This window comes from Schistocerca serialis, chromosome 4, assembly GCF_023864345.2.
Source record: "Schistocerca serialis cubense isolate TAMUIC-IGC-003099 chromosome 4, iqSchSeri2.2, whole genome shotgun sequence".
NCBI lineage: Eukaryota > Metazoa > Arthropoda > Insecta > Orthoptera > Acrididae > Schistocerca > Schistocerca serialis.
Window position 1 is genome coordinate 647,652,485 of NC_064641.1, and position 17,868 is coordinate 647,670,352.

General features: G+C 41.5%; 1 protein-coding gene across 1 annotated transcript in view; it reads right to left on the minus strand.

The window, feature by feature from the left end:
• Positions 1-17,868, minus strand: part of LOC126474660 (uncharacterized) — a 421,515-nt gene that overhangs the window by 351,969 nt on the left and 51,678 nt on the right. The window contains exons 3-4 of the mRNA XM_050102139.1: positions 14,215-14,375; positions 6,234-6,446 (exon numbers count right to left, since the gene is read on the minus strand). Of these exons, the coding sequence (XP_049958096.1) occupies positions 6,234-6,446; positions 14,215-14,375 (374 nt within the window). The remainder of the gene's footprint in view (positions 1-6,233; positions 6,447-14,214; positions 14,376-17,868) is intronic.

Consider the following 17,868-nt stretch of genomic DNA (forward strand, 5'->3'; position numbering starts at 1 on the left):
TGGATTAAAGTTAAGTAGTCCAGAAGCTACGTACTTTTCTTTATAGCATTCATTACGTATCCTGTTACAGACCTCTCTCTTGCCTGCTAAACGCGTGCCTTTCGGCTACTTCCGTGGCGTGGATGTCTTTCTACGCCACAACAGCCACAATATCTGAAAAGGGAAATGCTGAGGCTAAGCTTAGGTATAATGCTGGTCAGTGATGTAAAACGGAAAGAAAACAAGGATTTCTGGTCATATGAGTATAGAATCATATGAACAGCAACCAGAAAACGTTATAATGGGAGAAGGATTCGTTATGAATAGGAAGGTAGGGTAGAGAGTGAGTTATTTTGAACAGTTTAGTGATAGGGATGCTACTTTACATCGTAATATCTTTGAATGTTATATGTCAGGCCCTAGCAAATTCTTAAAACCAATATTACTCCTATGTTTAATGTATGCATCCATAAAGAATAACTAATAGAAAACATCACATCAAATACAGCTAATTCGAATGCTATATTAGTGCTCTATTTACAGCATTTGTAGACTTAAAGAAAGCTTTTGACTGGAATACATTATTTGAAATTCTGAAGGTAGGAAGGATAAAATACAGGGAGCTAAACGTTATGAGCTTGTGCAGAAAATGGATCAAATGGCTCTGAGCACTATGAGACTTAACATCTGGGGTCATCGGTCCCCTAGACTTAGAACTACTTAAACTTAAGGGCATCACACACATCCATGCCCGAGGCAGGATCCGAATCTGCGACTGTCGCAGCAGCGCGGTTCCGGACTGAAGCGCCTACAACCGCTCGGCCACAACGGCCGGCGAGTTTGTACAGAAACTGGGCTGCAGTTATAAGGGTCGAAGGGCATGAAAGGAAAGCAGAGGCTGATATGAAAGTGAACCTATCCCCGACATTAATCACTTTGTACATACATTGAGCAATTAATTAAGGAAAGCAAAGAAAAATTAGGAGATGATATTAAGATTCAAGAACAAGAAAAAAACTTTGCGTTTGTCGATGACATTATAGTTCTTTCAGGCAGCAAAACACTTAAAAGAGCAGATGAACAGAATGGCAACTGCCTCGAATAAAGGATATAAGATGAAAAACAACAAAAGTGAAACAAGGGTAATGGAATGCAGTCGAATTAAATCAAGCTATGTAGAGGTAGCTAGATTAAGAAATGAGATATTAAAAATAGTAGATAAACTCTGTTATTTGGGCAGCAAAATAACTGATGATATACGAAGTAGACAGAATATAAAATGAAGATTGGCTATAGTACGAAAGAATTTCTGTGAAAGAGGAAATTTTTAACATGTTAATTTAAGTGTTAGCAAGTATTTTGTGAATGTATTTGTGTGGTTGTAGTCTTGTACGGTAGCAAAACATAAACAATAATTAGTTCAACCAAGAAGAGAATAGAAGCTTTTGAAATGCGGTGCAATAGAAGAGACCTGAAGACTAGATGGGTAGATCAGCAATTAATGAGGAAGTATTGAATAGAATTCGTGAGAAAAGAAATATACTGCACAGCTTGATTAAAAGAAAGGATCGTTGTAGGACACACTCTATTGCATCAAGGAATTGTCTGTTTGATACTGGAGGTAAGTGCCGAGGCAAAAACAGAAAATGGGGACCAAGGGATGAATAGCAAGCAGGTTCAAATGGATGTAGGTTGCAGTAGTTATTCGGAGATGATGGGAGACTTGCACAGGATAGACTAGCGTAGAGAACTGCATCAAACCAGTCTTTGGACATAAGGCGACGATAACAACAAAGGCAAGAATGGGACAGTGGTAAAAAGCCATGAAACCAAATAAAACCAAAAGATAACAGAAAACTTAAAAATATTAAATTAGAAAAAATCACATCATAAAAAATAAAAGCCAAACTACACTTACGAAAAAAATTTCACAATATTCAGCTAAAAATGAGAATAAACCTATTTCAATTCACTCAACATGAGAACCAGTTACCTACCAAGATATGCTTTAGCAAAATCAAGAGGAGTATGGAATCTTTGTACTAAAAAGGAAGCCAAACAAGCTAAAACTAAAGGAAAAGAAATAGAAAATAAACAATAATAAAATTGATAATGTATATAAGATTAATTTTCAATTCACCAATTAAAATAATTAAAAATAGTAATATAAAGCTAAGCTGACTTCTCATGAAGTAAGTTGTAGCAACCGAATGTAAAGAACCTAGTAAAGAACAAATTGACATTGGTGGTCAACTCAGACGACACAGAAAACTCAATAAGGAAAAGAACTTACATCATTAAAATAGAGAAAAATAATCAAACAATTAAGAAATCTGTGGTTTAAAAACTGATGAAAAGTAGTAAGATAAATACTTTGATGCAATAGGAATTGCTTAGTCCTTACAGTTTAAATTAATGGCCCTTTGAAAGATCGAGGCGTATCAAAAGATCATGTTTTATTAGGAGCCTTAAAAATATGAAAGCAACATAAAAATCTCAACTTCTAATAATGTCACAAACGCCAGTACTATTAAAACACAAACAATTAAAGGAATAAAATTACAAACAGACAAAAGTAAATCATAGTGTATCAGCAGCATTTACAGAAAATAAATCTGTATAAATGAAGACGAAATTAGACAAATATATCTCTCAAAATAGTATTAAATCAATTTTAATAAATGGAGAACAACACATTTTTTTTCACATAGCACTATTCTACTAATGTGAATAGTTATTAATTTAGGGTAGAAACCAGCCGGAATCACTCTGGCATCAACATATACTTTCTAAGAATTTCCAGGTCAAAGAAACTTCTTGCCAGACAACTAAAATGATTTCCAACGGTCTCGATTAAATTTGCGACCTCTAATTAACCCTTCGAAAAATAATGTGAGGTGGAGATATATCACAGTAGACACCACATACAGGGTGGTCCATTGATGGTGACCGGGCCAAATATCTCATGAAATAAGCGTTAAACGAGAAACCTAGAAGAACGAAACTTGTCTAGCTTGAAGGGGGAAATCAGATGGCGCTATGATTGGCCCGCTAGATGGCGCTGCCTTAGGTCAAACGGATATCAACTGCGTTTTCTAAAATAGGATCCCCCATTTTTTATTACATGTTCGTATAGTACGTAAAGAAATATAAATGTTTTAGTTGGACCACTTTTTTCGCTTTGTGATAGATGGCGCAGTAATAGTCGCAAACATATGGCTCACAATTTTAGACGACAGTTGGTAACAGGTAGGGTTTTTTTATATTAAAATATAGAACGCAGGTACTTTTGAACATTTTATTTCGGTTGTTCAAATGTGATACATGTACGTTTGTGAACTTATCATTTATGAGAACGCATGCTGCTACAGCGGGATTACCTGTAAATACCACATTAATGCAATAAATGCTCAAAATGATGTCCGTTAATCTCAATGCATTTGGCAATACGTGTAACGACATTCCTCTCAACAGCGAGTAGTTCGCCTTCCGTAACGTTCGCACATGCATTGCCAATGCACTGACGCATGTTGTCAGGCGTTGTCGGTGGATCACGATAGCAAATATCCTTCAACTTTCCCCACGGAAAGAAATCCGGGGACGTCAGATCCGGTGAACGTGCGGGCCATGGTATGGTGCTTAGACGACCAATCCACCTGTCATGAAATATGCTATTCAATACCGCTTCAACCGCTAGCGAGCTATGTGGCAGTCATACATCGTGTTGGAAGTACTTCTCTATTCTGTGATGCAGTGAAACATCTTGTAGTAGCATCGGTAGAACATTACGTAGGAAATCAGCATACATTGCACCATTAAGATTGCCATCGATAAAATGGGGGCCAATTATCCTTCATCCCATAATGCCGCACCATACATTAACCCGCCAAGATCGCTGATTTTCCACTTGTCGCAGCCATCGTGGCTTTTCTGTTGCCCCATAGTGCATATTATGCCGGTTTACGTTACCGCTGTTGGTGAATGACGCTTCGTCGCTAAATAGAACGCGTACAAATAATCTGTCATCGTCCCGTAATTTCTCTTGTGCCCAGTGGCAGAACTGTACACGGCATTCAAAGTCGTCGCCATGCAATTCCTGTTGCATAGAAATATGGTACGGGTGCAATCGATGTTGATGTAGCATTCTCAACACCGACGTTTTTTTGAGATCCCCGATTCTCGCGCAATTTGTCTGCTACTGATGTGCGGATGAGCCGCGACAGCAGCTAAAACATCTACTTGGGCATCATAATGTGTTGCAGGTCGCGGTTGACGTTTCACATGTGGCTGAACTCTTCCTGTTTCCTTAAATAACGTAACTATCCGGCGAACGGTCCGGACATTTGGATGATGTTGTCCAGGATACCGAGCAGCATACATAGCACACGCCCGTTGGCCATTTTGATCACAATAGCTATACATCAACACGATATCGACCTTTTCCGCAATTGGTAAACGGTCCGTTTTAACACGGGTGTTGTATCACGAAGCAAATACAGTCCGCACTGGCGAAATGTTACGTGATACCACGTATTTATACGTTTGTGACTATTACAGCGCCATCTATCACAAAGCGAAAGAAGTACACCAACTAAAACATTCATATTTCTTTACATACTGCACGAATATGTAATATAAAAAGAGGGTTCCTATTTTTAAAAAAACGCAGTTGATATTCGTTTGACCTATGGCAGCGCCATCTAGCGGGCCAACCATAGCGCCATTTGGTTTCCCCCTTCAAGCTAGACGAGTTTCGTTCTTTGTAGTTTTTTCGTTTGATGCTTACGTCGTGAGATACATGGTGGCGCACGAAATGTGTTACCAATTGTTTCTTGACAATTTACGACGCACATTAGATATCCCGCTGGGATCTCTACAGCAGTACCAGCAGTGCTTGGAAAAACAAATGAGTTACGAGATAACGTGTAATTCACGATACTGCCGCCAGGAGACTAGTAAGCAGCAATGGCTGATAATGGAAGACTGACGACACAGCAACGATCGGCAATTGTGTTACTTTTTCATGAAACGAAAAGCCTTGTTGTGACTCAGAGGCGTTTTCGACAACAGTTTAACACACAATGGGTCCCTTGCAAGAAGACCATCCATAGGTTGTACGATAAATTTGTACAGGAAGGAACAGTATTAGAAGCGAAACGACAACGACCTAAGCCTGTTTGTTCGCCGGAGAATATTAAAGCGGTACGAGTTGCTGTACGGAGAAGTCTCGGGAAATCGTGTAGAAAGGCAGCAGTGCAACTGGGAATACCCAGACGCTCCGTTCAACACATTCTTAAATGTAACTTCCATATGTACCCATACAAGATGACCTGAGCACAGAAGCTCACTGAAGAACACAAGCACCAGAGACTACTGTTTGCTCAGTAGTTTTCAGACGAGGCGCATTTTCATTTAGACGGTGTGGTTAACAAACAAAATGTACGCTTTTGGGCCACTGAAAACCCACAAGTGCTTCACGAATGAGAACATTATGCTCCGAGGATTACAGCGTGGGCAGCAATTTCCAGTCACGGACTTATTGGACCCTTTTTCTTTGAAGAAACTGTGAACAGCGAGCGTTATTTGAGCATGCTTCGCAATAGCTTGATTCCACAGCTTCTTGCTACTGCCTTGCCCTTCAACACGCAGTGGTTCATGCAACATGGAGCAAGGCCACATACTGCAAACATTGTGTTGGAGTTTTTACACGAGCATTTCGACATACGGATCATTTCACTCAGGTTTTCAGGTCGCTTCCATGAGAGACAAAATTGGCCCCCCAGTAGCCCAGACCTCAATCCACGTGACTTTTTTCTTTGGGGTGTACCTAAAGGAAAATAATTTTCCCGAAACGTCCACGTGATTTAATGGTGCTCTGAAGACGTATTCTTCAAGCTTGCAGTGCAATTACGGAAGACATGTGGCGTAGGGTAATCACTAACTTGAGTGTTCGTTTGAAGGAAGTTTAGGAAACGAAATGGTGGACATATTGAGCATGTGCTGAGTTAGATCTCCATGGACGGCTCGTCATTGTAGTATATGTTCCTTTCAGATTGTATTGAAAATAAAGTTTATATTCAAAAACAAAATGGTAAGACATATTCGTGCGCCACCCTGTATTTGGCCCAGTCACTATCAATGGACCACCCTGTATAGTCCTTATAACGGGCCTCTGTGCAACAAAAATTTGGTTCCTGTACTTGCTAGTAACCCTTCAGAACTGCCAGTAGTTGTGTGGCAGAGTGGGTACTCACGCGGTCCTTGACGCCGGCGGCGGCGGGGTGCGCGTCGAGCAGCCATCGCAGCATGCGCTCGTCGTCGGCGAGCACGGCCTTGTGCGCCAACCCCAGGCCCGCCGCGTCCTTGCTCTGCGCCAGCCGCCGGAAGCCGCCCGCCTCCTGCAGCTGCGCCTGCAGCTCCTCCAGGTCCCCGCGCGACGCTGCGTCGTGCACCAGCTCTATCCGCGCCTGCAAGTTCACCTGGCTCGTACACTGAAGTGCCAAAGAAACTGGTATAGTCATGCGTGTTCGATTGCAGAGATATGTAAACAGGTAGGCTACTAAAATGTAGACTTTCATGTCCGGAAATGTCATGTCCATTATAATCATCCGGGCTGTTATGCCGTGGTCGGTTTACAAATTCTGTGTCAATTCCCAACGTTTCGTCCCCGTCTGCGGAGGACATCTCCAACGAGGTCTGTAGCTCGATGGAAGGTCCAACACACCCACTGGCTCGCTACTGACTGCCGCTAAATTCCGTGTCCGCGCGCTCCCTCGCCGAGGCGTGACGTCACGTGATTTGAAAACGTCAGTGCAGTTGGCCGCTGTCCGCTGCCGTCGATCGCCGTTGCCGTCACCCAGTAGTGGACGGGTGGTACACATCTTCTTCAACACCGGCATCCATATACCGTTTAATTTCACGCCCTCCTCCTTTCGATTGAAATTATTAGGGTGTTTGGCGATTTCGATTGCCTCCCTGTAGAGCCTTTCGTAATATCCGCTTGTGGCCGCTAGTACTTGCGTCTCCTCGAAACGAATATGGTGGTTACCTGGCTGGAAATCATGCTCCGCAACAACTGATCGTTCCGTTTCTCTTGTTCTACAAATGCCCTTGTGCTTTTCCAAACGTTTTGAAACAGTTCTTTTAGTGGAACCCACATAAACATCTCCACAGCTGCATGGGATCCTACACACTCCAGCTTTTTCCAATGGTTTGCGAGCGTCCTTGGCAAGCTTAAGGTATTCCTGTATCTTCCTGGTGGGCTTGTAAATTACGGTAATATTCCGCTTCGTCAAGATTCTCCCTATTCTTTCCGTTACATTTTTAACAAACGGCAGTGTATAGTGATATAATGTTGCCCTTACTCGTGTACTAATTGTATATCAGATGAATGAATTTTAACAAATGAGAAAATTATTTGAAATTGATTTCGGTTAAATTCCAGTAGTGCATCTTGGTTCATAATCAAGTGCAGGTGCCAGTTTTCGAAAAACTGATCCCTTATGCATAGTTTGCCGCGAAGTTGTTGCCAACGCGCGAAGTCTTCACCATCATTGACAGTGTCGTTTTTTTTTTTCTTTTTTTCTCGAGTAAGATTCAGGCGAAGAAATCTCACTGTGACAAACGCGTCTCCGTGCGATGCTCGTGGTATTCGGAATGTCTGCGTTCCAAAAGTTTCTACGATCGGTATCATCCAAGGAAGTGCACAAAATGTTCTTGAAGAATAAACATAAGAATAAGATATAAGAATTAATATAATAATTGATATAAGAATGAAATATCAGAATATGAGAATTTAAAAACATTGTAAGCCCTCAATATAGAAAACATACATATACAATATAATAAATGTGTGACACGCATTGTAAAATCCAATTGTAATTTTACATTTGATATTACACCCTTGTATTCTCAAATTGACAAGAAACATTCGTGTAGGAAACCTTCTAAAGACGTGGGCAGATAAATAAAACAATAAAAATAACAGGTCTTGGAGGTTCATTTTATAGATATGACATAGTGTATGCCCCTCATCTGTGTACAACTAAGCATCTTATACTTTGACACGACACATAAGTCACGTTCCACTTTTTTACTTGTTTGTGAGGGATTTCTTCCTTCCATTTATCACCTTCTACAGTTATTTTGTCTTACAGTAGGTTATTTCATGGTTTTACAGATAATGTACGTCCGACTGTCCAATAAAAATCATGAATAGTTGTTTAAAGAAGATATAATAGATAGTATAATTGTACAATGTACTGAGTGGAAATTCGTTTATTTATCTATTTATTTACACGTCAAGTTCCGTAGGACCAACTTGAGGAGCAAACCTCCAAGGTCATGGAACGTGTCAGTACATGAAATTACAACATAAAAGTAATAACAGATAAAAATAAAATGTTTATGAACCCCAAAAAAGTCAGTCCATAAGTTTAAGTAAACGCAGTCAACAATGGAACAAGAATCAGCTTTATTTTTCAAGGAGCTCATCGACAGAATAGAAGGAGTGACCCATGCGGAAACTCTTCAGTTTAGATTTGAAAGCGCGTGGATTACTGCTAAGACTTTTGAGTTCGAGTGGTAGCTTATTAAGAATGGATGCAGCATTATACTGTACACCTTTCTGCACAACAGTTAAGGAAGTCCGATCCAAATGCAGGTTTGATTTCTGCCGAGTGTTAACTGAGTGAAAGCTGCTTATTCTTGGGAAATACGCTAATATTGTTAGCAAGAAATGACGGTAAGGAATATATATATACATTGAGAGGTCAATGTCGAAATACGCAGATTCGTGAACAGGGGTCGACAAGAGGTTCGTGAACCTACATCAACTGCCCGAACCGCCCGTTTCTGAGTTAAAAATATCCTTTTTGGAATGGGAAGAGTTTCTCCAAAATATAATAGCATACGATGTAAGCGAATGAAAATAAGCAAAGTAGACTAATTTTCGTGTCGAACGATCACTCACCTCAAATACCATTCGAATAGTAAAAATGGCAGTATTAAGTCTTTGAACAAGATCCTGAACGTGGGCTTTCCACGACAGTTTACTATCTACCTGAACACCTAGAAATTTGAGCTGCTCAGTTTCACTAATCATATGCCCATTCTGTGAAATTAAAACGTCAGGTTTTGTTGAATTGTGTGTTGGAAACTCTAAATCTTAGTCTTACTATGATATAGCGTTAGTTTATTTTCTAGAAGTCATGTACTTAGGTCATGAACTGCACTATTTGAAACCAAGGCAATGTTGCACACAGTATCCTTTACTACCAAGCTAGTGTCATCAGCAAACAGAAACATTTTAGAGTCACCTGTAATACTAGAGGGCATATCATTTATATAAAAAGGAAGAGGAGTGGCCACAACACTGATCCCTGTGGTACCCTCCACTTGACCGCACCCCACTCAGACCCCACATTACAGCCATTCTCAAAACTGTGAGTAATGACCTTTTGCTGTCTGTTGCTAAAGTAAGAGGGAACCAGTTGCGAGCTACTTCCCGTATTCCGTAATGGTCCAACTTCTGGAGCAATATTTTCTGATCAGCACAATCAAACGCCTGAGTTAAATAAAAAAATAAGGCAAGCGTTCGAAACCTTTTGTTTAACCTGTGCAATACCTCACAGAGAAAAAAGGTAATGTAGCACTTTCAGTTGTTAAACGACTTCTAAAGCCGAACTGCACATTTAATAGCAAATCGTGTGATATAAAATGATCAGTTATCCTTATATACACAGCCTTTACAATAACTTTAGCAAACAAACAAAATGGTTCAAATGGCTCTGAGCACTATGCGACTTAACTTCTGAGGTCATCAGTCGCCTAGAACTTAGAACTAATTAAACCTAACTAACCTAAGGACATCACACACATCCATGCCCGAGGCAGGATTCGAACCTGCGACCGTAGCGGTCACGCGGTTCCAGACTGAAGCGCCTTTAGCAAACACTGATGGCATAGAAATAGGTCTAAAATTATCTACCTTATCCCTTTCCCCATTTTATAGAGAGGCTTTGCCACTGAGTACTTTAATTGTTCAGGAAATTGACCATTCCTAAAGGAAAAATTAGAAATATGCTAAATACAGTGCTAACATGTGCAACACAGTACTTTAATATACTGCTAGGCACTCGTTCATACCATGATAGTCCTTAGTCTTCAGTGATTTAATTATTGGCGCAATCTCCCTCTTATCTTTATCACTGAGGAGTATTTCAGACATCAATCTCGGAAAGGCATTTGCCAAGAAAGTAGTATGATTCCCTGTAGAAACCAAATTTTTATTTACTTTACCAGCATTGCTCAGAAAATGATTGTTAAATACTGTACACATGTCTGATTTGTCAGTAACAGGAATATTTTTACTGCGAACTGACTTTATATCGTCGATCTTGTGCTGTTACCCAGACACTTCCTTCACAACTGACCATATGGTTTTAATTTCATCCCGCGAATTAGCTACTCTATTTGCATACCACATACTTTCTGTCTTCCTAATAACATTTTAAGCTCCTTACAACACTGTTTGTAATGGGCTACTGTAGCTTGATTGTGACTACCTCTAACATTTTGATATAATTCCCACTTTGTTCTACAAGATATCCTTATCCCACTAGTCAGCCACCCAGGCTGCCTATTACTGCTAGTGCCCCGTTTAGAACGTTCTAATGGAAAGCAACTCTCAAAGAGCATGAGAAATGTGTTCAATATATTTGCCATCCGTGTTATGAGCACTATAAACATCCTGCCACTCTTGTTCCTTGACAAGGTTTTGAAGACTCTCTGTTGCTGTTGGATACTTTTCTACATAGTTTGTGATTAAATGTGACATTTGTTTGAGTATTAAAGCCTTTTAGTGTTAAAATTTGTGCATCATGGTCTGAAAAACCATTCACCCTTTTACCAACAGAATGCCCATCCAGTAATGAAGAATGAATAAAAATATTGTCTATGGCTGTGCTACTGTTCCCCTGCAGCCTCATTGGAAAAAAAAGACTGCATCAAATCATCTGAATTTATGAGATTTACCAACTTCCTTTTCCTTGCACCATCATATACAAAATTTATATAGAAGTCACCACCTATAACTAACTTCTGGTACTTCCTACAAAGTGAATCAAGAACCCTTTCTAGCTTGAGCAGAAATTCTTTGAACTCAGATTTAGGGGACCTATAAACAACAACAATTAGAAGTTTAGTTTCACTAACAATTCAACTGCCCCTGCACAACATTCAAATATCTGTTCAGTGCAGTGTCGTGATACGTCTATGGACTCAAATAGAATACTGTTTTTTACGTACATAGCTCCTTGAAAAACAGCCAGCTAATCTGTATCCTGGTAAAGGATGACTCTGAATTGTCAAATTATTTAAGTGGTGGACTGATATATCAAAAATTTCAGAGTCAACATCTATAAACAGTTCACTAACTTTATCCCTAGTACCTCTTATATTTCGATGAAATATGCTAATTCCTTCTCTACTTCGAAACATTACATCCTCAGGTCAGCACTTAGGTAGAGGGACTTCGTTTAAGCAGGTATACTTATCAGCTAACTTCAGTCTAAATAAGGTGCAGGTCTAACACCAACTACTACAGGAATTTTTCATGAGTGATCCCACCACCACCACCACCACCACCCACTACACTGTCACCTATAAGCTCTGTCAGCCTCTCCTTCCCATGCCTATTGAGGTGCAGGCCATGCCTAGTGAATCCCGACTACTGATAGACCAAACTGGCACTACTGAGGTGTGACCCATGCCCTCAGTCATCAGCGCCTTCCCCAGCCCCATGTTAGCGAGCCTAACACCCGCATTAAGATTCGGCCGATCATGACGCTGAAACAGTTGCACGACATGCACATCAGCGACACCAGTTTGAGTAGCTATCTTCACCAGGTCACCACCTACATCATATTCCCCGCGCCTATCAAGACTGTTCCCTGCTACACCCACTATCACTACCTGATCCTCCCTCGTAAAATTCTTACATAACTCCCCTATGCTGCCAGTCACCTTAGCCACCCCTGCGTTAGGCTTCACAATGCTGGTGACCTGGTACTCACTCCCCAACACTTCCTGCAACTGCTGGCCCACACGTCTGCAATGCGAACTACCTAGCAGCAGAAACTTCTTCTTTCTGTTAGACTCTACAACTGATCTAGGACTCCTAACTGCAGAGGACTGCTATATGTTCCCTACATCTACAGCTACAAGAGTCTCCTCTGCACTCAACTCTGACAGTTGATCAAATGTATTGCATACACACAAAGTATAACTGTCTGAATACCTCCTCTTACTATCTGCCTTCTTGCCAACTGCCAGTTCCCATTCCCCACCACCCTTCACCCTCCTCAGCCTATCTAGTTCCTCGTGATGGAATATTTTAGATATGTGACAATGGATGTGTCTGTTCGTTCTATAAAATGTTTGGTGTAAATTCACTTGTAGAGGCTTGCCATTGTTTCTCATTCTGTTTTAATCTGTTTCTATGTAACTTGATTGATAAGTTGATAATGCTATCGTTACTGTATTATGCACAAGGGCTTGAAGATGACACATTGAAGAGTTGAAACTGGTTGCAATAAAATAAAATAAAATCATAAGGTGTTTTATTTTGAAATTTTTATGGATGACAATGCGCCATGTCACCAGGCGACAGTTGTTCACAATGGGTTTGAAGAACATTCTGGACAGTTCAGTCGAATCGCTTGGCCACCCACATTTATGGGACATAATATTTCGTGCACCGGCAATACTCTCTCTATTATGGACGGCTATCGAGGCAGTATGGCTCAATATTATTGCAGGGGGCTTCCATGTCATGTCGATTTTCTGCACTATGGCGGGCAAAATGTGGTCCGAATGGTTCAAATGGCTCGAAGCACTATGGGACTTAACATCTGATGTCATCAGTCCCCTAGAATACTTAAAGCTAACTAACCTAAGGACATCACACACATCCATGCCCGAGGCAGGATTCGAACCTGCGACCGCAGCAGCCGTGCGGTTCCGGACTGATGCGGCTAGAACCGCTCGGTCACAACGGACGGCAATGTGGTCCGAAGCGATGTGAGGAAGTATCCCATGACTTTTATCACCTCAGTGTAATACAGAGATATTTTCCTTATATCGCCTGCTTACACGTCGCCTTCGCAGCGTTCCACGCCGGCAGACACGGCTCAGTTCGTCGTAGTCTTCACCAGTGGTTCGTCAGCCGTCATACGCAGGCAGCACCGGCTCAAGTAACATACCACGTCTTCACGTCGCTGCCTGCTACGATTCTGGGGTTCGTCGTGTAACCACATCACGTCACAGGAGAGACATTTCTGTTGTATGTAGTTGTGCGGATACTCACCCGAGAACATTATAATTGAGTTTTGTAAATAAGCCGTTATCCTTTCAAAGTGTCTTCGGTCACTCCTCAGTATGAGAATACATCACACAGAGCCAGAAATCTTGGGTGCAACAGACGACTCTCTAGATTTCTTTAGCATGCGTGTGGAAAACCTCACGTTTTCTATTGTTTAGGATCAACTGACACTTTTTGCCCTATGTTGCGCGTTCTGGCCACAGACGGCCAATCGAGAGCGACCAACCGCCATGCCATACTCTGCCAATGACGTCATCTGATGCGATATAGAGGAGAATGTATTCAGCATATCACTCTCCCCGTCGTTGTCGGATTCCATAACCTTGGGATACCTATTAATCGGTGGAGCAGATCCTCAATTGGCCTCACGAGGTGAGTGCACCTCTTACTGTCCCACCAAGGAAAAATCCATGGCAGTACTGACAATCGAGCCCGGAACCTCTGAATGGCACTCAGGTACGCTAACCTCGCAACTACGGAGGTGGACTGAACTGAACCGATGTCTAAATCATTTCTAATTCTTTTCGATCTTCTGATGGCTTTATTAGAGGCTAAAAGTCAGCATCATTAACAGACAAGAAGGCTGCTCAGATTGTCTTCTAAATCCTTTATGTAGACAGGACAGGAACCAGTCACACTACTGAAACGATACTCCATAGGCACGTGATTTGCTTAGAAGCCGCTTTTGAAGAGCAGTGTCCGAAACGTTCAGGAAATCTAGAAATATGGTATAATCAGAATTACTGAGTTGTTGTTAAAAATCACAGTTCAACTTTCTTCATGTGCTACCTTAAAAGGACGATACGCTTGAGAGAAAACGAACTTGTTTGTGTGTGTGTACGTGTGTGGCTCACCATGTAGTCCGGCACAGTCTTCAGAAAGGCGCGCACCCTGGGCTCCGGGCTGTACTCCCCCACCAGACGGTGGCCGTGGCCTTCCAGCACCACCTGTTCCAGCCGTTCCAGGTCGCCACCGCGCAGCCACTGCCGGATCGTGCTCGGGTTCATCTGCACCACTGCAACACACCACTTCGAATCACCAAACCGCCTGCTTTCCCTTCGTCATCCCTCTGCACATTAGGCTTTTTGGATTGCTTGATAAGACCAGGTATACCCCCGTGATTCGACAGTATTTTTAATACAGGATGTCCAAAAGCAACGATTCATTTTCATGACAACATTAATGTAAACAATTCACCTCTCACGAGTGTTCCGGATACTCTCTGTAAAAAACAGAAAAGCCATTGTTTCCTGGAAACTTCGTGATTTACCACAAAGTTCTAGGAGGTGCATGAGCTGCACCGTCGATGGTATAGGAAAGGGCTATCAACAAGTACCAATATCTGACTTTTTGACAATATATTAATTATTTATTGACCAATTAATAATTAATGAGGAACTTCATGACACCATCGACATCTGACGACACAGCTCTGGAAATTGACGAGACCACTGACAGGAGCCCACGACCTTCCTGTCATCAACTGAGCCGTGAGTTGAACATTCCATGATCCGTTGTCTGCCGTTCTCTCCGTTTTACGCTGAAGAAGACGAAGTATAGCATCCAGGTAACGAGTCCCCTGGTGGAGGAAGATCGTGCCCCCCATATGGAAGTATGTACTGACCTTTCGGTAGGCGTTTAAGGTACAAGAATGGGAGAAAAACGTATGGTTAAGGATGACCAAGACTAAGGATTAAGGACCATTCTTTTTTGGAGACTAAATTTAACAAATATCAGTTACCGTGATGTGCCTGAGCTTTTCCTGGAACCGCAGCTGGAGTCTAATGGAATTCTGAATTCCGTTGTGTGCCAGCAGGGCGGGGCTCCTACCAATTTTGATCTCATTGTTCGGTATTACGTCAATTGTATGTTTCCTGAACGGCGGATCGACAGAGGTTCTCTTGGCATTTGATCAAGTCCCTTGTGCATAGGGTTAAATTCAGCACCTTGTATCAACAGTGTGAACGGATTGTGGAGGCGGCTAACATCATCACACATAATGAGATTTTCACTCTGAAGCGGAGTGTGGGGCGCTGATGTGATACTTCCCTGCAGATTAAAATTGTGTGTCGGACCGAGACTCGAGCTCGGGACATTTGCCTTTGGCGGGCAAGTGCTCTACCATCTGAGCTACCCAAGCACGACTCACGACCCGTCATCACAGCTTCAATTCTGCCAGTACCTCGTCTCCTACCTTCCAAACTTCACAGAAGCTTGGGTAGCTCAGATGGTAGAGCACTTGCCCGCGAAAGGCAAAGGCCGTGAGTTCGAGTCTTGGTCCCGAACAAACAGTTGTAATCTGCCAAGAAGTTTCATCATCACATATCATACATTACTTAATGTGTTCAGGGCTGAGGTGGAAAAAGTGTCTCTTCGTGTCGACATGCAGGTTGCCCACGTTGTACTTTAATGACTTCTGCTGTCTTATATGTGCTCTTGTCGTATAGATATATCTTTTCTATATTAAACAAATTTTTCATGAAAGTGAATCGTTACTCTTGGGAAACCCTGTACAGCGCAGACTGAATAACTCCATCATTGCTAGTAATTCTGAACTTATGTCATTTACGAGTAATATGACTAGAAGCTATGCAAGAAATTATAAAATTTTCTCTCCTGTACCAAAAAGTTTCCCCAAAATATTGAGAAGTAATCGGTAATAAACTGAGGCTGCATATTTGAATAATATCCTTTAAATTATCATTGATAGCCAATTTCAAAAGTTAATTTCCAAGCGTACATGTAGAGGCAAAGGTGGAAAAATGGGCCCCTGCTGGTATTATGGGCCCCCTACATATTTGGAAGTACAGGCTACGAATTCTAGCGGAGAGCACATGAACTACTAAAACTAGTTGCCAAACTTCACTATACAGTGCGCAGACGTAGTAGCTGTCATGGTTTGTGAGTAGTTGTGCTGTGAATTTTTTCGCTGTCATCAAACGTTTGAAAGGTTAGTGTTTACTTGAATAAAACTCAAATGCCTAACATGTTATTAGTAGAACTAAGGTAAGGAACGTATTTGGCTTGCTGTTGGGATACCGTTTTACGTTAATTAACGTCGGTTGCGAACCAAACTAACCGTAGGCAAGGTCGTTTTTCCCAAGATGGCGAGGGTGGATATATGGGCCCCTTTTGCTGCTGGTATTATGGGCCCCGTAAAATCAATGATATATTACTACTCTTTGTGTTTCAGATGCCTCGAACACATCTTGTACCCCCAAAACAATCGAAACGGCAATCATGGGACAAAGCAAATATGGCAAATGCTATTGTAGCTATTAAAGAGAAAAAAATGGGGTTGAAAAAAGAGGTTAAAGTGTACTCTGTCCCTCGTTCTACGCTCCAAAGGCTTTCCACCGGTTTTACCACAGGGACGTGAGGACGAACTGGTTAAATATCTTCTCATTATGGAATCCAAATTCTACGGCCTTACCAGAAATGACGTCAGGCGCATGGCCTACCAGCTTTGCACAAGAAATAAAAAGTTGGAGTTTCTGTCCCTGATGTTGACGACGCTGTATGTCTATTTTGTGAAGGGATTTTTTCAAAGGACACAAAAGATGAACTTTGGGTCCAGTGTATAGCCTGTGAGATGTGGGCTTAAAACGAATGCGCTGGAGGCGAAAAAGATGCTTATGTGTGTGACTATTGTAAATAGGCTAGGCGGAGGTTGTGAAAATCATCCCACCAGTAGACTAATTAACAATGTTCAGAGTGAATCTTTCTTTCATTATACACGAAAATTAAATAAAATTATATTTTTCAAATTTTTGTTTTTTTTTATTTCAAACTACCTTGGGGCCCATATTACCAACACAAATTATTGACGCAACAAAATGCAGAGTATCAGGAAAAAAATAAAATTTTGTTTTAAATATTAAACAGTTGGACCAAAACATGTCGTAACTATTGCAGGACATACTAGAGAAACGTTTTATGTTAATTTCAGATGATTATACTAAAAATAAGAGCTGTTATATAAAAAAAACAGAGTGGGGGCCCATTTATCCACCTTTACCTCTACCTGTGATCGTATACATGTTATTAGGTTGTCCATCCGGACTCACAAGTGTAAACAATATTTGAAGCTCACCGGATAAATTAGTAGTCGCCTCTTACAAATGTACACTGATCTCTTTGGATCGCCGTAGATGGTGTAAGATATGCTAGTAGTCGGTCAGGTGACACTCCACCGCTAACGTAAGTTATGGCAACGAAGTTCCGTTGTGCCATTCGGTTATGAGAACCAGCGAAGAAAGGTGGATCGACATGAGGACCTTAGAGCCTGGCAGAAATGAGCAATCTATTATGGTTGTCCATGGACACATCAAAAATGAAACTGCCAGATTCATTGGCGTATCAACGCGGATTCTGCAACATGCCAACAGAGAGTGTGGTGTGCCACCTACAGACAAGTAGTACAGCTTAAGAATAGTATTGGTAAAAATATCCCACGTCTACATCTGTGTTCCGCAAAACTCCTTACGTCGCGGATGTCGCTTTCCGTA